Source organism: Daldinia vernicosa (assembly GCF_022497035.1).
Source record: "Daldinia vernicosa strain CBS 139.73 unplaced genomic scaffold F5Y00scaffold_45, whole genome shotgun sequence".
Lineage (NCBI taxonomy): Eukaryota > Fungi > Ascomycota > Sordariomycetes > Xylariales > Hypoxylaceae > Daldinia > Daldinia vernicosa.
Window position 1 is genome coordinate 120,052 of NW_025953961.1, and position 23,286 is coordinate 143,337.

General features: G+C 46.0%; 8 protein-coding genes across 8 annotated transcripts; 4 read left to right on the forward strand and 4 right to left on the reverse strand.

Annotated features, from left to right (window-relative positions):
• Positions 1-2,624: 2,624 nt before the first annotated feature.
• F5Y00DRAFT_264688 (uncharacterized protein) lies at positions 2,625-3,967 on the forward strand (the record flags this gene model as incomplete). The annotated part of the gene is made up of 4 exons (XM_048011698.1): positions 2,625-2,673; positions 2,730-2,773; positions 2,827-3,249; positions 3,482-3,967. The coding sequence occupies 4 exons, from the start codon at positions 2,625-2,627 to the stop codon at positions 3,965-3,967; spliced, it is 1,002 nt and encodes a 333-aa protein (XP_047862236.1).
• A 1,237-nt stretch (positions 3,968-5,204) lies between these two features.
• Positions 5,205-7,206, reverse strand: F5Y00DRAFT_244186 (uncharacterized protein). The gene is made up of 2 exons (XM_048008792.1): positions 7,067-7,206; positions 5,205-6,979 (listed from the first exon to the last, which is right to left on the reverse strand). The coding sequence occupies exons 1-2, from the start codon at positions 7,108-7,110 to the stop codon at positions 5,707-5,709; spliced, it is 1,317 nt and encodes a 438-aa protein (XP_047862237.1). The 5' UTR covers positions 7,111-7,206; the 3' UTR covers positions 5,205-5,706.
• A 249-nt stretch (positions 7,207-7,455) lies between these two features.
• Positions 7,456-9,795, forward strand: F5Y00DRAFT_146446 (Sec1-like protein). Its single transcript, XM_048004442.1, has 2 exons — positions 7,456-8,745; positions 8,799-9,795. The coding sequence occupies exons 1-2, from the start codon at positions 7,606-7,608 to the stop codon at positions 9,435-9,437; spliced, it is 1,779 nt and encodes a 592-aa protein (XP_047862238.1). The 5' UTR covers positions 7,456-7,605; the 3' UTR covers positions 9,438-9,795.
• A 1,463-nt stretch (positions 9,796-11,258) lies between these two features.
• On the forward strand, positions 11,259-11,750 carry F5Y00DRAFT_264691 (uncharacterized protein; the record flags this gene model as incomplete). Its single annotated transcript, XM_048011699.1, has 1 exon — positions 11,259-11,750. One exon carries the CDS (start codon positions 11,259-11,261, stop codon positions 11,748-11,750), a length of 492 nt encoding a protein of 163 aa, XP_047862239.1.
• Positions 11,751-11,879: 129 nt separating this feature from the next.
• On the reverse strand, positions 11,880-12,200 carry F5Y00DRAFT_264692 (uncharacterized protein; the record flags this gene model as incomplete). Its single annotated transcript, XM_048011700.1, has 1 exon — positions 11,880-12,200. One exon carries the CDS (start codon positions 12,198-12,200, stop codon positions 11,880-11,882), a length of 321 nt encoding a protein of 106 aa, XP_047862240.1.
• Positions 12,201-14,003: 1,803 nt separating this feature from the next.
• F5Y00DRAFT_244189 (uncharacterized protein) lies at positions 14,004-15,671 on the forward strand. The gene is made up of 5 exons (XM_048008793.1): positions 14,004-14,257; positions 14,310-14,535; positions 14,589-14,651; positions 14,747-15,034; positions 15,088-15,671. The coding sequence occupies exons 1-5, from the start codon at positions 14,163-14,165 to the stop codon at positions 15,505-15,507; spliced, it is 1,092 nt and encodes a 363-aa protein (XP_047862241.1). The 5' UTR covers positions 14,004-14,162; the 3' UTR covers positions 15,508-15,671.
• A 1,163-nt stretch (positions 15,672-16,834) lies between these two features.
• Positions 16,835-19,461, reverse strand: F5Y00DRAFT_244190 (glucose-inhibited division protein A subfamily). The gene is made up of 2 exons (XM_048008794.1): positions 19,246-19,461; positions 16,835-19,185 (listed from the first exon to the last, which is right to left on the reverse strand). Exons 1-2 carry the CDS (start codon positions 19,359-19,361, stop codon positions 17,175-17,177), a joined length of 2,127 nt encoding a protein of 708 aa, XP_047862242.1. The 5' UTR covers positions 19,362-19,461; the 3' UTR covers positions 16,835-17,174.
• A 1,108-nt stretch (positions 19,462-20,569) lies between these two features.
• Positions 20,570-22,582, reverse strand: F5Y00DRAFT_244192 (uncharacterized protein). Its single transcript, XM_048008795.1, has 4 exons — positions 22,012-22,582; positions 21,525-21,880; positions 21,121-21,367; positions 20,570-21,026 (listed from the first exon to the last, which is right to left on the reverse strand). Exons 1-4 carry the CDS (start codon positions 22,320-22,322, stop codon positions 20,921-20,923), a joined length of 1,020 nt encoding a protein of 339 aa, XP_047862243.1. The 5' UTR covers positions 22,323-22,582; the 3' UTR covers positions 20,570-20,920.
• Between the last annotated feature and the right edge of the window lie 704 nt (positions 22,583-23,286).

Sequence of the window (23,286 nt, forward strand, 5' to 3'; positions counted from 1 at the left end):
TATGAAGATAGCGTAACAAAGAATCCAGACAAGGACGTTGTGGACAAGCGTCACATAGACAAGCTTTAGTTTGGATCTTTAGAGAAATAATAATAGAAAGGAGTGGGACGGGTCGTCAAAGAGAGGCCCAAAGGATAATTCCTACACTACATACAGACCACACACACACACGCATCCGCGGGGAAGAAACGAGATCGGGATGACAAAAAGCAGCGAAGCTGTCAGAAGACGGGCAAGAAGAGGTATTATTTCTTGACAGGTGCCCCGGAGTGCCGAGTCGATGATCGATTGGCTAGCGGCTGGAGTCATATATCTAAAGGCGGCTGCATAATACCTAGCAAGCTATGCAATGCAGCCGAAAGGGAGCGTCCAGGGTTCCATCGAGCCAGCGCGGGCATAGAAGCCGAAGGGGGAGTGCTGGAGAAGATCAAGACCAGGGAGAAGCTTCACGGAGCCCTAGTACTAAAACCGGCCTAGGGGAAAAAGCTGACATGGACAAGGAGTCGCACATGTACCGCATCGCTTGGCATCTCACCGCGTACACTATGTTGTGTGTACAATACATCTTGAGATTCTGTCCTTACGATGGAAAATGATAACAAGATGCCACCAGAAAGACAATAGCGATGTACGATACCACTAATGCTGCTAAGGTTACCGGTGCTTCTTTGTAGGATCCATCCGCCTGCAGCATTCTTGTACAGTACGTATGCATGTCTGGATGTAAGTTGAAATGAGGTTTAAAAAAGAATTGTGGACAAAAGCGGTCGAGAAAGCCTACCACAGTTGCAGTCTGAAGGCTACTGCGGAGGCCGGGGACTACAACCCCATCGTCTGCAAAACGTCAACCAGCCATTCGTTACTGAAATCTAACCAGGAAGTTAGCATCGTCTCAGAAGACGCCCGCCATAATACTCTCCATCCAGACGGAATTTTTCTTTTCTCTCATCTTCGACATCTTGGTCGCATCGTGGCCATACCGTCTCGACAGAGACACTTGTTACCATACCAACATAGGTACGAAACAAGCTAAGGTGAATAAATTTAAGCAAGGGCAAAAGATCGGTGAAGAGATTGTGTAAATTAGACGTTGGGAATAGCAAGTTGCAATTGGCCGAGATCTGGTTAGTCTGGGGATGGAATCCCAGTAGAACCAAAGATCAAAAGATCAAAGGACCCAACTGAAAATTCCGACGGTTAAGGAGCTTTAGGTCTAATGCTAAAAAGGAAATAGAAAGCATGGGCCAGACTGCCAGAAAGAAAGAAGAACGTGGCTTAGCAACGGAACCTGCAGCCCCCATTATTCCAACTTCCAGTTCAAGTCCTTTCATTTGTCCAGGTAGCCCCATCTTACTGGTACGATTATGTACCTAGGTAGTACCCAAGTACTTTTTGGTTTGTATCCAGCCTATTAAGAAGGCTGGCGCGAAATAGCTGATAAGCGCGTGCATTTCGTGTTTTCCCTTTAATAGTCCATTCGTTGCTGAAAATGGTTATTTTAATATTCGGTTATCTGCCGACCATTCTGGAATTCAAGCAACGAATGAAAAAGATGGCAGCGATGCGACGTTTATTTCGCAAACTGAATGCTTACTGGAGCCACGAATCGTCCTTGCAAGCCACCAGTACGATGTACCTAGGTACCTTTACGTCTTTGTCTCCACAAGAAACCTGCTCCTGAAAGACCGTGCGTGACAGTGCTATACGACGCTATATATACTGTATGAGCCAATTGACGGGGGTAATATGTACACTAAGTGGATTGAGGCTACATAGGTACACTGGTACATACGTACCTAAATTGAAAAGTTTTTTTTTTACCAGCTCCCATTTTTTTCTCAGAGGGTCAAACAAATACATATGCACACGTCGAACATGCAGTAGATTTTCAGAGATTCTCTTCCTCTCATCCATATAAGGATGACCTCCTGCAGCCAACCTTGATACGGCGCCTGTCTTGTCTTCAAACCCGTGAAACCCATGGCTTAACTGGGTTCAAGAGCCGCTCGCGCTTACACTTTCATCTCGTAGGTTGACGAGACGCTTCCTGCAGGTTGAAGCGCCAATAGATGCCGAGGAAGCAGCTCAACCAGCCGTATATTTTTCTCATGACATAAGGTAAACAAGCACTTACCCAATCTCCGTTTCATTTCCTGCAGAAGACCGGATATTACAACGAATTATGTCGTCGTCGTTTTGCATTGACCTTGACCTTTGAGCTGTCGTCAGTTTTTTCTTCAGTCGGCAGTCGGCAGTCGGAGAATTGGACCAGGTCAAGGGGGTAAAGGTAGAGTCAATCTTCTGCGTGCCACACACACCTTCATCCACTCTTTAAGGCATAATCCGATCGAGCATGGTCATCTCCTTCATGCGACCCGACGATTCATTCATCCTTGTGTCTATGGGAATCTCATTTTATGCTTTGGGGGTTTGTCTAAGACATAGTTGAAGCTATCAAAGAGTAAAAGAGCAAGCAAGCGAGAGCAACTAAGTCGAAAAGCTTTGTCAGCTTTGCAACCCTCGGAGTCGTTTTCTTGTCATAATCTTGAGCTTCTTCAGGTTACAGGTTACAAGTTACAGGTTACAGAGAAAACACTGGTACAAACCCAGTATAGGTAGCCAAGATGCCTTCGATACCAGGTTTCATAGCCCGTTACTTCGCTAAAGAACAACGTAAGTATCACCTAATCCATCTTACCGACTACATCTCTCTAACTTAGACGCTCTAGCAAGACCGCCACCAATCAGCATCGGAACCGCGGTCTTCCTACACGTAAGTCCCCATCTATGCATGCGGCTAGACGCAGCTCTCCCACGAGCGTTTAGCATCGGGCAGAAAAAGAAGCGCTTGAGGTATTGACTGGTAACAAGGTAATCTATACGCTCATCTACGTGATACCATTTTATCTTTCACCCACTACCAGGCCATCTCCTACTCTATCGCGGGACGCGCCGTCTGTGATCCGCGCGCGGATAGCCTCGGTCTCGCTGGCCTCCATCGTGTGCTCTATCATTACCTTTGTGATCTTAACGTCGCAGGGTCGGGCTACGACAACCGAAGCGCTGCATACGCTAGGTTACTGGCCCCTCGGCCTCGTGGAGACGGCGAAGTGCTTCTTGCTCACCGCTATCCTTTTCGCTGGGCCATTGTACGAACGTCTCATTGTCGACGAAGGATGGCGAGATTGGTTATCTTTACAGCCGTTATCTGATCTCGGTGAGTTGACGATCTGGCGTAACATCATAGCGGTAAGTTTCATGATTTTCCTGTCTCATATAATCCAAAGGCTACAATGCCAAGCTAGTCAAGCCCAACATCCCCTTACATCATGATGAGAAACATTGGTCCGTGTTTCTGAGCAGACTCAAGACCTGTCAGTGAGGACAATACAATAGCACTCTGTGCAACTCTGATTCTATCCCGTTTATCGCCTGTTTATTGTTAAGAAAGCTCCAAATAAGCAAATTCTAACAATCGCAGGGTCCCTTTACAGAAGAAGCTCTCTTCCGCTCAGCCTCCGTGCCGCTTATGCTCGCAGCGCAGACCTCTGTAACAACCACCATCTTCCTCTCGCCACTAGTCTTCGGGCTCGCGCATCTGCATCACTTCCTTGAATTCCGTATTACGCATCCGCAAGTACCTGTGTCGATCGGGCTTTTGCGTTCCCTAATGCAGCTCGGCTACACATCACTTTTCGGTGCTTACGCCACGTTTCTGTACCTGCGCTCTGGTAGTCTAATAGCCGTTTTCGTAGTCCACGCTTTTTGTAATTGCATGGGTCTGCCTCGCGTCTGGGGCCGGGTCTATCCTGCTGTCGTCATTGATGAGAGGGGGCAGTCGTATCGACCTTCCGTTATGTGGACCGTAGTTTACTACATAGTTCTAGTTGCTGGCGCAGTGGGGTGGTATAGGAACCTGGGCTTGCTGACGGAGAGCAGTAATGCTTTGGTCTCCGTTGATATATGATGATTAGGTAGATATATAGCCTAATAAATATTGACGAGTACGACGCTGCATACCAAACTATTCTAAGTAACAGTGTTTATGCAATAGTAATGTGGCTAAGTAGTTTACAATATCACAATGATATAGCAATGAAACAAATATCCATGCAACATTTGCATTTTTTTTTCTGTGCATACAGTGGTACTTTCCGTGTCACGGAGACGTCGTTAGTATAGGTAATATATGCCAAACAGCATCCGTAAAACTTGGCCCATCTCGAAACCATCACTCTCGATTCTAATGTTAGATTTAAACCACCCGGTTTACATAGCAAGACGTAGTTTTACAGCTCGCTGGACTTGGTAACCAACCGGGGACATATGATACTAGTTATGAGTAACTGCTTAAGTATACTTATAATAATATGCAAAGGGGATTGTTAACAAAGCTATACTCGACATACTATATTGCAGGCTACTAAAGGATTTAAAATCTCCCTAACCTCTAACCCTACAACTCATTTTCATTTTTCGCATATTTGAGTTTCTTTATAAACAAACTTGTGTATTTCCAGGCCAGGCGTCACTATCCCCGGTATTGATGAATAGGTAGCTTTCTCTCGATAGTTTGGGGAGTTGGACGTACAGCTCATGTCACCTTATAAACTACCTACCTATAAATAATCCCCAAATCGTTCAACTTAAATAAATGTACGACTCTTTATCTTACCTTGTTAGTTACATTAGCTTTTTACAGACATAAGCCATAGTTCGATGTGGATGTCCAGTTAAGGTTAAGTAATACTGAATATTGATAATTAGACCAATGGCAAGTATGCGGAAATTAGAAATCGGAAAATTATGTGATGGGGTGTAGTCTCTCGTTAGTTGAGCATGGCCTGTATATCAACGTCTTATGTTTGAAAGCCTTTCAAATCACTTATCCTCTATACCTATATATACTACACGTGTCAATCCAGATCAAATTCATCATATCCTACGTCCGGGTCTTTGTAAGCGTGGTCGAGGATCTAAACTGTGTAGGTGGTCGTTTGTCTGTACATAAGTAGCTGATATTTTATATTGACTAATTCTCTCCGGGAGGATTTAGATAGATGCTAGGGCTAAATATCATATAAAATGCAAGGAAAAATGCAAGGATTTCTAGCTACTCAATAATTCTGGCCGAAGCCTGATAGCATGTAAGTCTTCTAAGTAGTGTGTTACTTATCTTCATATATTTCCCAGACGAGTTCAAGGGCACTGTAAAAGCTTCGCGTCTCTTCAAAATATATTAGTTATATCTAATATACATCGTTATATTGTTGCCTCTCTATTTGGCAACGGCAGATCTAATACAGCACGTATAGCTACCTACTCGGCAGCTTGCGGTATATACATAGTGTTGCTAGCTAGCTAGCTAGCTATTATGGGACCGAGCCCGTATTCTCTACGTTTTGTACATGGATAAATCATACAAGATGCTTCCTGAGGCTCCACTGACTCGGCGAGCGGCCTGCTTACCTCGTCCCTCCTAGTGGTCATGCAGGGAGTATTTGCCCAGCACTTGGTGATAGCCCTGCTAGGAGATAAAGGAGTGAACAACTGTAACCTGGCCGCAATGTCTCGATTGTGGGGTATTGTCGCCTCGTCCTCTTATGAGCTCACGGCCCAGTGTCATTTACGTGGAGCCCTGATGTTTGGTACGATATCTTAACCGTGTCGTCGATTTTAAAACCGTAACAGCAAAATTAGCTAGACTCAAGTTGGTAGATCAAGTGACATCCCCGGTAAACTTCCCGGCATGCTGAATCCACCCGTACTAGAGGCGTCATCCCGGCCCCTAGCCCGTCGGTACCTGAGACTATCAGGTGGGGTCAGCTCACGTCTCTGTCCTGCCGCGGCCTCGGCCTGAACCTCCTTAAAGGCTTCCTCTCTGACGTCCTTGGCAACTTCACGGCCCTTGCCTTTGCCCATGCTGCTTGACGCCGTCGAGATTCCCTCTAGAGGATCGTCACCGCCACGCGTGTTCTTCTTGCGCGGCCAGAGGCTGGGCAGTGCGATCTCCTGGAAGCGGGGCTCGACTGCACGCTCGTCGAACCAGCGGTGTAAACGAGACTCAACGAGCTGGGCAATCTTGGGCACGTCCTGTAGCCGCGACCGGCTACCTACGAGGCTACGCACAGAGAAGTCAAGGCGGTAGTCGTCAAGGAAGCTGAATGCCATCATAGTTGGAGTTGACTGCGAGGGGTTTGACGGGATGAAAGAGATGCTTAGGGTGCCGCTAAACCGCACAACACTGACGGCGAGCGCAACAGGTAATACGGCTGTCAGCCGCTTCGGGTAGTTGAGGAGGATCTTGGTCTCGAGTGCCAGTGTAATCATATCGCTGAGATCGACATCCATCCGGGCCTGCAGTCGTGACCCTTCACGCTTTGCCCGAGAACTGTTGGCATCAAAGCGCTTCTCCCCGTTGGGGCCCGTGTTTAGACTTAAACCATCCTCGTCTACGGGTATGATGCGGCAATTACTAAAGATAGGGAAGTCCTCTCCTAGGGTCAGCTCGGTGACCTTAATCTCATCAAGAAAGCCTGGGCGCGAGGTGCCGTTGAGGGCCTTGGTGAGGGAGGTAAGTATCGCATCGTCTTGCTGGGCATCACTGCGGAACTGAGCGATTGTTTGAGCGATAAGGACGTTAAACCAATCCAGCGACTCGGGCTGGTGGCTGTCGACGTTGTAATACGTCTTATTTAATATGGAACCTATCGTAAGCGTAGGTGGGCTCCGGAGTATACTCGATTTCTTCTTGTTCAGCGTTGGCGGTAGGGATGGCCTCGTCGTAGTTGGTGTCGTCGATCGTAGAGTAAGAATGGATTGTCGGTGGGCGAGGGTACGGGATCGACGCTCAGCAGCTCGCATGGAGGCCGTTATTTCGGCCGATGGAGCTTCTCCAAATATGAAGAATTTTATAAATGCGGCTAGGAGCAGTACGACGGAGATTTGGCCGACGATGAGCCCTTGGGTGAACGACAAGCTATTTCCAGGTGATGAAGTTAGACTATCAGATCATATAACAGGTATGTAATATAAATAACGAGCGGAAATTAGTAGCTTCACCTACGTCGGTTCAGGCTTCATCGGACACACGTCCGTAGCCGCAGCCATCTTGGTTTATGACATTTAGAGCGAAACTTCGAAAAAAAAAACCTTGAACAATTCAAAAGTGAAGCAATTGCGAGATTCAAGCGGGAGGATGGAAGCTTTAAACTTTTCTAATCTAACAACTTTCAGAGCTGTCCTGCATAAGCTCAAGCCTTTATCTTATCGGGGAGGTACTCGCTACTCCAACTTACTAAGCCCATATAAGTGGAATCAAGTACCGGATACGTTAACGTCATTTAGCATTTACATACAACGTACACTAGGTACGCTAGTAGGCCCCTGCTATAATGACGATCTATCCTCTAAGCCGCATGAGCTTAAACCTCCCTTTAATTCGTCCACCAACAACTTATAAGCGACAAGTAGAAACCTTGCGATCTTGCAATCATATTCATTTAATAACGAGCAAACAAACTTGATTCTTATTTGAGATTAATTTTGGTACAATCCTAGATCCAGTAACACTTTCTAGTGCAACATCTTGCGGAGCCGACCAAGATGGATGTTGTTCAAGCCGTCTCCGGCTACATCTCTAAGATGGTGTCTGCCGGGGACAGCGCATCGGGAACTCCATCCGCAAAGATGAAGATACTCTTATTAGATAAGGACACAGTGCCAATCGTATCTACCGCCATTACACAATCGTCTCTACTCAATCATGAAGTCTATCTTACCGATCGACTGGATAACCAGAATCGAGAGAAAATGCGACATCTGAGATGTCTGTGCTTTGTCCGGCCATCCCCAGATTCCATCCAATTTCTAATTGATGAGCTACGAGACCCCAAGTACGGCGAATACTACTTGTATTTTAGCAACGTTGTAAAGAAGTCGTCATTAGAAAGATTAGCCGAAGCCGATGATCATGAGGTCGTCAAGCAGGTTCAAGAGCACTTTGCCGATTACCTCGTTATCAACCCAGACCTCTTTTCACTCAATCTTACCTTACCACAGCAGAGGATATGGAGCGGCAATCCGGATTTATGGAACCCCGACTCGCTGCAGCGGACTACCGACGGGCTGATAGCTATCCTGCTGTCGCTTAAGAAAAAGCCACTCATTCGGTATGAGAGGAATAGCTTGTTGGCTAAGAAATTAGCTACTGAAGTGAGATATCACATCACCCAGGAAGAGCAATTGTTCGATTTCAGAAAAGTAGACACGCCGCCGATACTTCTTATTCTGGACCGGAGAGAGGATCCTGCTACGCCACTACTTAATCAATGGACATACCAGGCCATGGTACACCAGCTACTCGGGATTCACAACGGACGAGTTAACCTTGACGAGGTTCCAGATGTCCGTCCAGAACTTAGAGAGATAGTACTTTCGCAGGACCAAGATCCATTCTTTAAGAAGAATATGTACCTGAATTTTGGTGACCTCGGCGGCAACATCAAGGATTACGTAGAGCAGTACCAGTCCAAGACGAAGAACAACGCCAACATCGAGTCAATCACGGACATGAAGCGATTCATCGAAGAATATCCTGAATTCAGGAAACTCTCCGGAAACGTTAGTAAGCATGTTACTCTGGTTTCGGAACTTAGCCGGAGAGTGGGCGCCGAGAATTTGCTCGAGGTCAGCGAGGTCGAGCAGAGCTTGGCTTGCAACGACAATCATGCTACCGACTTAAGGGTATGGTAACCTAATTTCTTAAAACCCAGGCTCTAAGGGCTAACTTTACATAGAATGTCCAAAAGTTAATACAGTCTCCGTCCGTAACCCCTGAAAACAAGGTCGGACTCGTGGCGCTATATGCCCTACGATATGAGAAGCACCCATCAAATTCGCTAGCTATGCTAGTAGACTTGCTAACAGCAGCTGGTGGTGTACCCGCGCGACAGGCAGACCTAGTCGCGAAGTTACTAATCTACCGCCACTCCTTACAGCAGTCCCAGGCAGCCGGCGGCATCGCGGATATCTTCGAGTCAGGGGGTATCTTCTCGGGCGCACGGGCCATAAAGGGGCTAAAAGGCGTCGAGAACGTGTACACGCAGCACTCGCCGCACTTGGAGACGACGCTGCAGAATCTAATTAAGGGGAGGCTCCGCGAGCAGCAGTACCCGTTCGTCGAGGGCGGCGGTACAACGCGGGACAAGCCCCAGGATATCATAGTGTTTGTGATTGGTGGCGCGACGTACGAGGAGGCGAAGACGGTTGCTAGTATTAACGCCTCGTCGCCTGGCATCAGAGTCGTCTTGGGCGGGACTAATATCCATAACGCAGCTACGTTCCTCGAGGAGGTTGATGATGCAGTGTCCTCGTGGCCAGAGCCGCCGCCAACTACGACCGCGGGGCGGTTGAGAAAGGAGCTTGGGAGGAGGTAGATAGGCTAATAATTAATATGAGAGGATTTCCCGCTGGAGACTTGGAAGTTCTGCGGGCTATCTGAGCAAAATCATAAGCCACGATGGCTTGTATGATAGTAACTTGCAATTTATTACCTTCAATAGGATTGGTGGAATATCTATGTACCAGTCTCACACCCTTTGTGAGTTAGCTTAATATGCCGCGAATAAAATCCAGGACCATTATTTTGAGCAAAGTGCCACTGGCACGCTACACATATGTGGATAAGGCTGTGCGTATGAACCCGCAGAAGTTATATACACGTGACACTTGCCTGAGCAACTCACTACGCAGCGAAGGGTATTAATGCCTTAAATATTAAAAATTGCGCGCGGCTATAGAATTGAGAATATGATAGATTATATTTATCAAGATCATGCGATTCACGTAGGTATATTGAGGCAACACATCCGAAAACCAAACGATTCTTGAATGTGATGGGCGTTTGCAAACGACGGGTTTAAGAGCGTAGCACCAGCGGCTAAAAGAATTGATAGTATGGCATCTTTATGCAGCAGTCGGTTTACAAGCATCAACGCCTCTAAGGTGGTATACTAAACCATATTTCCCCTCCCGATAATTCGTTTAATAAAACCAAATACATTGTCATAGGTATATCCGTTGATACATTCCTTGGAATCCTCGCTAGTGTCAGAATCTTATTTATGAGGAGGTAATCTTATTGTTGCATTTGGTAATGTATTAAAACACCCATGGCAATGAGAAGCTTTTGCATATTAGTAAGACGGCGGAGGGGTAATAGGGGCCAAGGTAACCCTAGATATAACGTGGTAGTGGTAAACAGAATCCGGTTATGTGGGCGAGAACTGATATCTGATTCCCCCTTTCCGTTGTCCTTAGCCTGGATATTGTCCTGTCCTGTTTGATCCCGTCTATACTTTCCTTTCTAGGACTTACACCAATATGAATAACTATTAATACAAGCCTACTTACCTATGTAACTAAATTAACTTTCCCATATCTGGTGTCTCGAAACATCGAACACACCCGCTCTAGGGAACAGTTTTAGGTACTATATATTGCCTATCTGCGGGCTACTGGCCTTCGTTCGAGAAATAGTTATAATAAAGCCTTAACGTATGAAAGGCCTAATATTTGACCGAAATTACCTCAATATACCTAAGCGATAAAGGTAGCATGGTCATGGCACACCAGCTGGCCGTTGAGTCATCTCTCCGAGCCCCGATAGAGAAATCGTGTGTCTCTTTAACGCGGCTCCGTCTACCTTTCAGGGCTTCGGTATACCTTGAAAGTGGAAATCATGACGTCGATGGCTGATTTTATTATCAATCACATGAAATTAGGTCTCGTTGAAACTGAATCCTTTGTACCTTGCATGATTACATGGCGGCCCAAGCAGTTCGCGCACCATTATGCAAACCAGCCTGCCAGCATAGAGCTAGCATTGATGAGTAGACGATAGATAGGCAACTGAGGTAACCCGCCAACACATAGAAGCTGCCTGGCTTCTACACACCATCAAGCTTAACTAGTCCTTAAAGTAGGTACTAAAGCATAAAAAACAAATACGACCTGCTTAGACTTTTAATATCGTCTTTAAAACTCCAGGGTTTACGAAATGACGTCCTGGTATGAAATTCGATAGAGAAGAGCTACTTGGTCATCCCAGCCACTACTTGCGAGTAACTCACTAGAAAGTTGCTACTGTACGGTATTACTATGATTCCTAACTGATATTCAACTTATCTTACAACGAAATAGGTACCTTACATAATCGAGGTTCACTCAACATATACAAAAAACAAACCGCAAACTCGATGGCGAAACTTGTTAAGGATTTCGCAGACATTATAGATCAACTTGCTAGTTGGCCACAAGCGAAGGGACATGATAGCAAAAACTACGGTAACGATAATGGAGTTTTTCAATTTGGCAGTGGCCACAAGAGCGAAAATCGGGGAGACTCCAATAAAGTCGCTCAAGAAGGTTCAAATGAGAACAGCAAGAATATAGGGAATAAAAATGGTACAGCTCAGTTTGGTGCTGAAAATATTGCCAAGATGACGGGGGACGGAAACCGGGCGGGTCAACGTGGTAGGGGGAACGAAAGCACTATCAGCCGCCATAACTATTCGAGTACTTTGCTTGGTGTTGATCACAAGCATGATAGCAAGGATAACCCCGAAAGGCCATCTTTCAGCGAAGGTGGTATCGAGGAATACTCGCGGGACGGCTCATGGGTATTAAAATGGGACTTGGGATGGGCGTGGGATTTGGCTTGGAAGTGGGTAAGTGGTGCTCGCGATTAGATGAAATATATGTATCTAGAAAGATGAAGTAGTGGTTTGGGGGATGGTATATAGTTTTGGACTATTCAAACTATTCTGCGTAAATGATGTTGGAGGCATGAATAACGAATACACCCTCGAGATCCTTTGCTACATTCTGCCGTATAGGTGTGCCGTGGTACGCTCCTTGAGAAGATTCAGTAGCAAGGTAATCAAGGACCCAAATATATACGCCACAAAAAAGACAATAATGGCCGTGATGACGGTTGCAATACTCGAAATCTGCCGAACGTTGTTTCGATTTCCATGATTGAGAGATCGGTTCGTACCCTCTCCTGCTTGGCTTGTTGAATTCTCATGCCCATAGTTTCGAGATGAATTTCCTTCTCGAGATTCGGCCTCACTGTCGTCCCTATATGTGATGAATTCTACGCCGTATGGGGGCGGCGGATCTTTCTTCTCTACGGCCATGATTATTGATTGGGAAATGCTTTAATGATTTGGCGTCTGCGGGGCTGGGTCAGGTCAGTATGACAGTAGGTATTCCAAGTATATATAATTAAGTAGAGAATGGCACTTAACACTAACTTTCCACAACGAAGATATGTTTGGTGTCTGTAACTGGAGGAGTCAAGTATGTCGAGATCATAGGGTTGGATACTTAGCTTTTCAGATCCGGGCGTCTCTAAGTAATATTCGCCCTAGAGAAATATGGCCAGGCAGAAGGGTACAATTAGTAGCCTACCATTACACATTTAATGAGGCTCTGCTCGAAAATCTATCCGGTACATGAAGGCACTAGTGTCGGGGCTGCCTGGTTGCCTTGGGTTCTTGGAGTATAGGGACTCGTACAGAATATTTGCACATGTATGTCTTGCATCGTAGGTACCCGAACGAATGATGTGTAAGAGAAGAACGATAAGGGTATGATATATGATAGTACTCGGTGTGATATATTATCTGATTGGTGTTGATGACATGTAGGGTAGTCTTCATCTGCATCGTCATGCTAAGCTGGCGACAGAATGGTTTGCATAGCTTGAACCTTCTTAACATATATTATATTTCAAGGAGGTCCTCTATTGCTATTAATGTTCCGATTTACGTTCTGAATAAGATGGTTATATTATTCGTAAATAAATAATATTTCCATGTTTTGTTTGATATTTTATTCTTTAAGTTAGAGCTGACGTTGTCATTAATACTTGATGTAAGTGTTAGTATTGGGGAACCAGCGGATACTTTGCAAACTATCTCGTCGCCTGCTTACACGCCTTCGGTCAATATTGTGTGACGCTAATCTCAACATGTAGACCGGCGTTTTAAAGATGCCTGTCATCGCTTACACCGACAGTACCTAGAGCCCGGCATTTTAATACGTTGTGATGACTATGGTGTCTAAATCCCGCAAGGCAGTAGATAGGGGCGCCTTAAGTACCTATTCTAATCTACCGAGGCGGGGCTTGGGATATATTTGCGGCCATACAATAGACTATTCTGACCAGATGCCTTTCCCAGTGTCATCATTATAGTTCATACAATAATGATCAGAACAAACTAGTAAAGTTGAAAACCTCTCTTTTGCGTACTGTCTTCGATTTTGCTAGCTAAGGCTGTAGAGCGTTCCAGCGACGGCATTCAATATGTTACATCCTCCAGGTTTCCGCATTATCACAGATTCGTGCCGGCTACCTACCTTTTCGCTTCGGGGCTCAGCCTCAGAGGTACAAGCCTCGCTGGCGTAACTTCTCCCTCTTATATAATCGCCGCTACTTGTGCATACTACATCATTTGTAGGCTGTGTTGCAGATATCGGTTAAGGTCAACGAATGTCAATCTAATTTTTTTCAGCTGGTAAAATACGCCGATAGCTGACTTACGTTATCGTTGTAGGACGGCTACTTTTGCTTTGTACTCGGATAGGATCTACGGATGTCCTGTGGAATGGTGGTATACATAGATACTTGTATTATATTTGAAGCTACGATATTCTCTAAATATTCAATGTGAGCTGTCATTAAATCGATATTTGTATAAGGCTTATTGTATATTTATGTACGATGCGCAAAATGGAAGGCGCTTAAGTAGGTACTTTAATATGCTACCAATGGCTCGTTGCAAAAAAGGCCCAAGCCACGGAGACGAGATTTTAATACGGCTTGATTGGATGATATACTTGTCGGCGGCAATCGTAAGATAAGCTGAGTTTCAGTGGCCAGTGGCTTAGAGAGGGGTTAGGCCGCATAACTGGCTTTTCTAAAACATGTTGCCAATTGCTGATACTACCTTGCTAATAAAGAGGTAAAACTAGAGAGATAAAAGAGACAGAAAGAACCAACTTTCTTCTAGATATCCAAGCTAGAACGTAACAAGCATACGAACACTTTTAAACTACCTAATAGATTCAGGATCCTCTGACTGACATCCCCTAAAATGAGGTCATGGCGTCGAACGAGGTTTCAAAAGCCAAGCGACACCTCAAGGAACTTTTTAAAGACTCTTGTCGACCCTCCAGGAGCTACTATCGAGTATGTAGAGTTCGGCACTAGAGTTGGGAGTTTGCTAATGGAACGGAATAAGCATTGTTGCTGTCCACGGCCTCAATCCCCTGGATAAGCCATCACATGCAGAAGCTACTTGGACAGCTGGGAATAAGCTATGGCTCAGAGACTTCCTTCCTAAGCGAGTTCCTAGTGCGAGGGTATTGCTCTTTGGATATAATTCGAACGTGGCATTCCAGACAGCAGCTGCAGGAGTCAGGGAACAAGCCGAGAACCTCTTGAACCAGTTAGAGGCGGCCCGAGTTGTGAGTACGACCCGCTACCTCAAGTATTCCAATGGATTATTGACACTGGGTAGATGGATCCTGATCGTCCGTTGATGTTCATATGCCACAGTTTGGGTGGCATCATCGTGAAGCGTGTAAGTTACGTTGATGAGCAGAGGAATTCTGGTTTAAGTAACCTAGATATCTCTGGATTTGTGTCATTTCTAACTATAATTATAACTATAATTAGGCTCTCGTTCATTCAAAGACCGATACGACATATGAAAGGATTGGAAAATCTACATTTGGTATTGCGTTTTTTGGCACCCCCCATAAAGGAGGGAACAATGCAGGACTAGCTGATGTAATAGCCAAAATTGCTCGTTCTTTGCTCGGAAATCCTAGCAATAGCTTCATGAGTGCAATCAGAGCGGGGACACTCTTTCTGGACACGATCGCAGATGATTTTCGTCAACTCCTGGAAGATTTTCAAATTCTGACCTTTTACGAGACTAAACCGCTTGGCTCATTCGGCATCGTGAGTGGTTCCGATTGTCACTTTTTATGTAATTCACCTAATATCATAATCAGGTTGTCAGCCCGTCTTCTGCGATCCTAGGATTATCAGGGACCCGAGAGAAACGAATAGCGATGGACACTGACCATAGGAATCTATGCAAATTTGAGTGCGAAAACGATCCGAGATATGAGCAAGTGGCAGTTAATATAGTCAAGATGGTTAACGACGCTACTTCTCCACGGGAAACCCCAGCCCCCATAGAGGCTGAGGATAAAGGTAACGTGTCCAGGTGTATCGGTGACCAGAACACCATTTTTCAGAGTGGTGATGGAAATCAAAGCGATATTTACGGACACATTAATATGACTCATCAAATGGGAAATAGAAATTACAGCGAACAAGATGGGGACAACAATAAAACTATGCAGATTACCATGGGAGCATTGGCAGTGGAAGGCTATGCTGAGTTGCTCAAATTTTTTAGCTCCTAGAGAGGTATATATAGCCCTGGTTTATGAGATATTCGAAGGGCTTCTTGCCAACGCATTCGGTAGCTTTCGGGCTGTGCAGGACACATAGGTTTCTAGGTATACAACACCATAATCCTTTATCTTACTTAAGTATCACGCCCTCCTTTATATAGCTACCTTAGCACTCTAAATCTTCATATTGGTCCGCGTTATATTGCGGAGGTCTTCACTTTCGCTCCGTATCATGCGGTATTGGTACTAAAATCGCCCCGAAAAGAACGACCTATCCCCTATCCCCTATCCCCATGTCGGAGCGAAGTTTGTTTATTTCGTCGAGGCCTCGGAGAACTCTTTCTTTACCAGCCTACCTTACCCACTACTCGGATGGAGCCGTCAATCCTTCATGGCTAGGCCAGTTACCTCGTAGCAGCCGAATCGCTACAGCGAAATTTCCTGGGTCCACGCTATATGCAGTTAGATTCGTCGCCAAATCTCGCTTCTACCGTAGATCAAAGATATGCTACAGAAATAACCTGCAAACTCGAGCAATTGTTTTACTACTTGCTATCATTAGCTGCCTTAGCTGTCTTCATATACAAAATGAGGAGATCAAAATAGACATCAGGCCTATTCTTATTCATTTACAAACGCTCCTTCTTATTCTTCTATTTCGAGAGAGGGCAACCGAGAGCACATCAATCCTTTCTAACACATATGGGAACAAGAATGTGACCCAACAAGCGGTTGCTGTTAACTCTGTCTTGGTCCAAGCTACTATTCATTTTCCACATCTGCGTCAGGGTATTGTAGATCTCCACAACAAGCTATACGATTAGATTTGCTAAAAATCACATTCTAGGCCGTTACCGTCGTTCCGCCACCAATATATCCACCTCAACAGTAGAAGACGGTAGATGAGTGTACGGGCGGCGGTTTCAATGGGCCCGGGAAATGGAATCGATGGCAAGCACTGGGTATTAATGCGTCGGTCAAAAGAGGTCATGGATTTCTAGCCTTCCAGTCCTACGGGAGGATTTGGAGGTAGTTAAGAACCGCATAATAAGCTGTCGAGACATGATAAACTTTCCTAGGAGGTTCCGGAACGTGAAGGTAGGTAGTCAGAAAACTTCATTTTTCTTCTTGTAATAACCGCCGATTAGGTTAAGACACTCGAGCTAACGAAAGATTAAATAGGAAGAAGTAACATATACGGTAACTATCAAAATAGCCATCGCTGAGGAGGATATGAGTGGAAGTCGAACTTACAATGCCGAACATTCAAAACTGTTTAATATACGCGCACAATCCAACAGCTCGCATACTAGATAAACATTTTATATTTCGTAGCCTCTATATCAGGGGAAATTCGAATTTTCGATAGCACAGCATATGTGCCCGCATTGGACACCGATTTCCTGCAGAAAGCCTTGCTGATTCAAGAAGATTATATACGAAGGCACCCAATCTAGGTGGCCAGAATGATGACCTAGGCGGGGGCCTGGGTGCTTACCATGATATGCAACCTTGACTCTACCTAAAACGAGTAGACTTCTAGATAAATAAGGTGATATATACAATGCCAATAGTTCTAGCCCCAACGCCTTCATTATGCGTCGCTTAGTATAAGTACAGCCCATATACACATACATATCTAAACTCACCCACTCTTACCTGCATCATCTAGGGGTTTACAGCTCCCTCCTGCGCGCCTCCGCATCCAGAGTATCGACTTCGCCCCCCAATGGCGCCATATCCGCCACCGCACCCTCCACCACACCCTCATCCGCAATCACACCGACGCCCACGCCGTTCACACCGCTGTTCGCAAACTCCTTCCTCTTCTGCGCAAAAGCCAGCAGCCGCACACAGCCTGCAGGCGTCATACCCTCAATCCGCCTAGCCTGCCCGACGCTCTCGGGCTTTGCTTCGTTCAGCACCGCTCTCTCGTGGGTACTTAACCCCGCCACAGAGTCGTAGTCTAGATCCGCCGGTAACCGAAGGCCCTCGTCGCGCAGGAACGCCGCACGTTCAGCCGCTTGTATATGAACGTACGGGGCGTAGCGCGCCTCGATCTCCACGCGCGTGCGGACTCGCTCGCTATGTCTTAAGATCTCCGGAACCTGCGCCGCGAGATCCCCGATCGAAACGCCTGGAAGGCATAGGATATCTAGCGCATTCCGCTTTCTGCTATCATTGCGGTTGGCGAAGCCGGCTGCGTTCCATGCCGGCGCGGTAAGTGTGTATTGTTCCAGAGCGCGTGTCAGGTCGTCTATCTGCGCTTTCTCGTCCGTATGCCGGGACCATCGTGTATCCGTTACGACGCCCCACTCGCGGCCCTTGGCTGTGAGTCGAAGATCCGCATTATCGGCGCGCGTGCTCATGCGGTATTCGCTGCGGCTAGTGAACATGCGGTATGGCTCCGATACGCCCTTGGTAATTAGGTCGTCAATCATGATACCGATGTATCCGTCGGCGCGCGTAATTGAGACAGCTTCCAACCCCTGAGCCGTGCGCCCCGCATTAATACCCGCGATAACGCCCTGGCCGGCAGCCTCCTCGTAGCCTGTAGTGCCGTTGATTTGGCCCGCGAGGAAGAGGCCTGAAATAGCCTTGGTTTCGAGGGTCGATCTGAGACCTCGCGGATCCACGTAGTCGTACTCGACACCGTAGCCAGCCTGGGTCATCTGAACGTTTTCAAGTCCGCGGATCGTGCGTAGTAGTTGCTCTTGTGCCTCGGCGGGGATTGTCATGGATAGACCATTTGGGTAGATAGTATCATTGTTGAAGCCCTCGGGCTCTAGCCAGACAATGTGCCTCTCTTTATGGCCAAATTTAATAACCTTAGACTCTAGCGACGGACAATACCGTGGACCCCTTACAGTCTCGCGGATGTGAACCGTCTTGTCCAAGTTAGCGCGTGCGATGTCGTGTGATTTGTCATTCGTATATGTGGCCCAGCAGAGAAGTTGGTCCTGTACCGACACCCTATCGTCGAGGTAGCTGAAAGGTTCTGGCGGATCGTCTCCTCGCTGTTCTTCTAAGATATCGAAGTTGATACTCCCTTTATGTAAACGGGGAGGTGTACCCGTCTTTAATCTACCAAGCTTAAAACCGGCATCTCTTAGAGATTTACTGAGACCAAATGTAGCCTTTTCGCCCATCCGCCCCGATGGGTAGACATCTAGCCCGATATGTATCTCGCCACCCAGGAAAGTCCCGGTAGTAATAACGACGGCATTGGTGGGTAATACCTCGCCGGACTCGAGGCGCACGCCGGTAATTTTGCTCTTGGGCGAACCGCTGGTAGGATCTACGCTTTCGCCTAGAACGATATCCGATACACTTCCAGTTATGATAGATAGGTTCGGATATGACTGGAGCTCTTCACGCATGTGCTTTTTATACAGCGCCCGGTCAATCTGGGCGCGCGGTCCCCACACAGCTGGGCCTTTCTTCCGGTTCAAGACTTTGAACTGGACGCCAGCTTTATCGATGATACGCCCTGAAACTCCATCTAGTGCGTCGATCTCACGTATTATCGTTCCCTTTCCGATTCCGCCAAAACTGGGATTACACGAGCAGACGCCAAGATTGTCAAGTTTAGGTGTAACCAGAGCCGTTCGCGCGCCGCTTCGAGCAGCTGCTGCGCATGCTTCTGTTCCAGCATGACCTCCACCAACTACTACAACATCAAATGGTCTGCACCTCCAAATTAGCTTACACTCATTTACAGATTCAAGAATGGCTTCGTATACAAACCTCGCGTCCTGAGCGACAGTGGCAAAGTTACTCCGATGAAGACCTAATGAGGCCAAAGGTCTTCGGATCGCGCTATTGGGCCGGCTTAAGCCCCGGGGTCTCCAAGCTTTTCTCATACTCGTAATAATACGATATGATAAGCAGCGAACCCAATTCGTGAATTCTGCACTTTCACGTCGTCGTCTTCGAACTCAAAATTTCTCGATAAGAAATGGCGATAAGGAAAATAAACTTAGATTGGCAGGCGGTGTGGGGTATGCGGCTGATTACCTATAGCAGGCGGTGGGGTCCCCTGCCGGATGAATAATCTACCTTAAATCAACGCTTTCAAAGTCACGCCTTGGCCAAAATAAGAGTATTGCTATTTCAGTAGTAATGGTATTTCAGTAGTAGTCACTTTTAAGAGCAACACTGGTAGATAAGCAGTATACGGGGCTATCATATACCACCAAGTACCTTGCCCCTCATACAAATTCGTTACTGTACACTTGTATCGTCTGGCAATACCCTTATCTTTCACCCTCTCGTACAGCCTCTTATTTAATTCAATTAATTAAATTCGATTTAAGTCGGTCGCATGCATCAATTACGAGGTAAAAGGCTAAAAACGAGGTCCCGATGTAAGGTTTAAAGGTATAAGGCTGGCTGGCTGGCCAATCAAGCAGCTATATTATACGAGGCTATTTAATAACTTAATACATATATAAGAATAGCAGGTTTAGCGGGATTATCATAAAAGATACATGCGCGGCCAGGTAAATTGTATGGGAAATACATGTAATACTTATGCGATACCTGCCTATCCCGCTGTTCATGCGATTATGCGGGATATATTAAAAAGGTGGGTCTAAAAGTGACTACTACTGAAATACCATTACTACTGAAATAGCAATACTCCAAAATAAATGAGCCACACCACTAAAGCCCACCTAATTTCAACTAAAACACGATGATTTCATATATGATTTTACGCACAACTTCATAGTAGACAGCATTTAAAACTTATACAGATAGATAGAGCAAAAGGAGACGATTGTTACACTATTTTTTTATTGTCTCAAATTGATTACTCACGTTGTAATTGTAACATGAAGTTACCCCCAATCAACGATACCCTTAAAAAGGCTATTGGAATCTAAGCGATAAACGCACTAATAAGGACTGGGATTCAATGCCAAATAGGTAGGATAATATTATATTGGCTAAAGGAGATAGGATTACATATTAGAACGTTTAAAATGCATTGTTTTTACCTGTAATTGTCTTATAATCAGGTAGTGTATTCAACGATTATACTATGGTGTTGAGTCTGTAAGTGGGATGTGTGGCTCATTTATTTTGGCCAGGGCCTGAAAGTGTAGATTCTTTTAGTCCTGTCACGTGCTCCCCCATAGCTCTTTACTAGCAAGTTAAAATATTAAAAAGGGTGAAATTAGATGGGAAATAATGAAATACTTTATTTTCTTTGCCATGCCATGCCATGCATATACTAACACGCTCCATGCCGATCCAAAATTGCATACCGATACATTTTCTCATCCACCTGATATAACTCGTCATAATGTACACGTTATGAACCACAAGTGGGGTTAGGCTTCTTCTTTAGGTAGCGGAAACTTGCTTGAAGCTTCGATATGATCAAAATACCACATAAACGGTTGTTGTGCTTAATAAGCTACTGACCTTTGGACTTGCCTTTATTCTCAGACAAGATCCTGACCGCATCTTTGCTGAACACATAGCTCAGACCACTCCAAACAGTCGTGGTGGCAACCAAATACCTACGTTTAGTTAGAAATCGGAACAACTATTGGCACCTGTATATCCGACTCTTTGCCAATTATAAACGCAGTAAAGAAAAAGGAAGTTGCTTACTGAAACGCCGTCATGGCCATTCCAACATCTGCGGTTAAAACAGGCGTAACCATCGTAGCTCCCATCAGCCCCAGCTGCAAGAACGTATTATACTTGCTAATAGTAGTGGGGCGAACCTCCGCCGACGGTAGGGAGAAATCCCAGTAGCGCGTGAAGGTCTTCGGCGGCGGGAGAGATATCCACCGGTAGTAAATGGCGGCAATGCCCAGGCCGACGTCACGCCCTAGGATTATTACGGCTAGCCATGCTTTATTGATTGTATGTTAGCACACCAGTTCTCATAGTAATCCCGACATGACATAAGCATGATAGTAATGTTCAAGATCAACTCAACAGCAGTAGAGGTAACCCAGTCATGTGACACTTCGCACGTAAGACATCAGAGAATAAAGTTAAGCACTTACCAGGCAGCGCCCCCTTGTAAGCAAGACACACAGTCAACACTGTCATAAGCATCTTGTCCGCCATGGGATCGACCACACTCCCAACAACGGTCTGCAATTTCCATCTGCGAGCGATCCAGCCGTCCAAGAGGTCCGAGAAGCCCGCGTAAGCAAAAAGGCCTAGGGCCAAAGCATGCGCGTCGTGCACAATGGCGTAGCCGATGAATGGTGCGGCGATAAGACGCGAAAACGTCAGCAGGTTGGGAACCGTATAGATGTTCTCGTGCTGCGTCAGCGCGGGTATTACTTTGGGAATGACCTTCCGGATTCCTCTAGGTTCCTCGATAGTTGGTTTTGAAGATGGTTCAGGGGGAACTCTGTGTCTGATGTTAGCTTACGAGCGCGATGACGAGGCCGACTCGTCAGCTTAGAGAGCTAAGGAAAGGTCATGGAGGATGTGGGGGGATTCAACAAGAAGCGAGCCCGTGACAAAATGAGAAAGACGTACTGGCCCTTCCCCTTAGCTTTGTCTTGCTCCTCGAGAACCATGCTAGTCCGCGAAAAAGACCTCCTACACCCGGACCCATGCCAGAGGTTAACTCTAGCATTGCTAGCCTTAGTCAATGCGAAACTTAGACGCGTGGACTCATCGGGTCTCAACGAAGAGCTACGCATGATATGCGCAGACCTCAACATAGCAGGAGCGGCCCCAAGTCTCCCAGGCATCGCAGCCAGATCTGCGCAAAGTAAGCTCGTCGAACTCAAAATCGGACACTTGCGAGAGGCGCGCGCGCCACCGCATAGAGCCCGTGAAGTCATATCGAGCGTATCATATTACTCGCGACCGCAGCAAACCCGAACCAATCCAAACCGATCCACTAACAGTACGTTGTTTCATCCAACGCGAGCTGCGACAGATGGTGAATCAACAGCGCCGACGACCGAAGACTGCCGACTCAATAGTCCGAGAACGGCCTTAAACAATAACCTTTCTATCAGAAAAAAAGCAGTATCACCAAGGGGGTAGTTGTATTACAGCGTCGACCGCAAGCTCGTGATTTAGCTTAAGAAACAGCAGGTTGGAAAGGGGTCGTTGGAGCCCCCAGTTTTTTTTTAAAAAAAAATGTTGTATTCCAGCACCGTGTATGTACTGTACATAATTGGAGTTAAACCATATCCCCGACGTCATTGGCTGCCCAGCGCCAGGTAAACCCCATGTTCCACAGCAGGTCCCCACCCAGAGAGCCGCGGCTTAGGTAATAAATCCCCTATGTGCGGAATAATTGATAAGAGCAATCAATAGTTCGACGTCAACGTTGTAGATAAATATGCAATGATAAAGCCACTCACTACATGTCCGTAACTATCCTAACCCTAGGTAGGTTAATATAAAAATCCAACCCTCTGTAAAAGAGCTCCTTTAGTCCTTTAACTTGAGCTCATGTGAATGCTATACCTAATTCTAGTTCGAAAGGAGACATCTAAAACGAAGGATACTCCTAATAGTAATACTAACTATCCATACCTATGCATTACGTACCTTAGGAGGTAGTTATAATGTTATGCCTCCATAGCTAAGTTTAGTCTTCAGAGTTCCTCGCAGAACAATGCAGTTTATTCCCCCTTCTCAGTCCTACCTCGTAATAAGAAGAGCATATTCTACCCAAGCCTCGTACCTAGATTAACCTCTCGTTACAAACCAAACAAGTATGAAAGCAACTCTATGACCTTAGAAAAAAATAATTTTTTTTCCGCAACCTAACTCAGTCGGCACAGTAATCAT

Bases quoted from the DNA above. Each gene is read 5' to 3' on its own strand.
- F5Y00DRAFT_244186 (XM_048008792.1), bottom strand. From the start codon at position 7,110: ATGGCTGCGGCTACGGACGTGTGTCCGATGAAGCCTGAACCGAC. The intron at 6,980-7,066 runs GTAGGTGAAGCT...ACCTGGAAATAG, and splicing joins CCGATGAAGCCTGAACCGAC to CTTGTCGTTCACCCAAGGGC.
- F5Y00DRAFT_146446 (XM_048004442.1), top strand. From the start codon at position 7,606: ATGGATGTTGTTCAAGCCGTCTCCGGCTACATCTCTAAGATGGTGTCT. The intron at 8,746-8,798 runs GTATGGTAACCT...AACTTTACATAG, and splicing joins ATCATGCTACCGACTTAAGG to AATGTCCAAAAGTTAATACA.
- F5Y00DRAFT_244189 (XM_048008793.1), top strand. From the start codon at position 14,163: ATGAGGTCATGGCGTCGAACGAGGTTTCAAAAGCCAAGCGACACCTCA. The intron at 14,536-14,588 runs GTGAGTACGACC...GACACTGGGTAG, and splicing joins AGTTAGAGGCGGCCCGAGTT to ATGGATCCTGATCGTCCGTT. The intron at 15,035-15,087 runs GTGAGTGGTTCC...TATCATAATCAG, and splicing joins CGCTTGGCTCATTCGGCATC to GTTGTCAGCCCGTCTTCTGC.
- F5Y00DRAFT_244190 (XM_048008794.1), bottom strand. From the start codon at position 19,361: ATGAGAAAAGCTTGGAGACCCCGGGGCTTAAGCCGGCCCAATAGCGCG. The intron at 19,186-19,245 runs GTTTGTATACGA...TTGGAGGTGCAG, and splicing joins ACTGTCGCTCAGGACGCGAG to ACCATTTGATGTTGTAGTAG.
- F5Y00DRAFT_244192 (XM_048008795.1), bottom strand. From the start codon at position 22,322: ATGACTTCACGGGCTCTATGCGGTGGCGCGCGCGCCTCTCGCAAGTGT. The intron at 21,881-22,011 runs GTACGTCTTTCT...CATCAGACACAG, and splicing joins AAAGCTAAGGGGAAGGGCCA to AGTTCCCCCTGAACCATCTT. The intron at 21,368-21,524 runs GTAAGTGCTTAA...CAATCAATAAAG, and splicing joins TTACAAGGGGGCGCTGCCTG to CATGGCTAGCCGTAATAATC.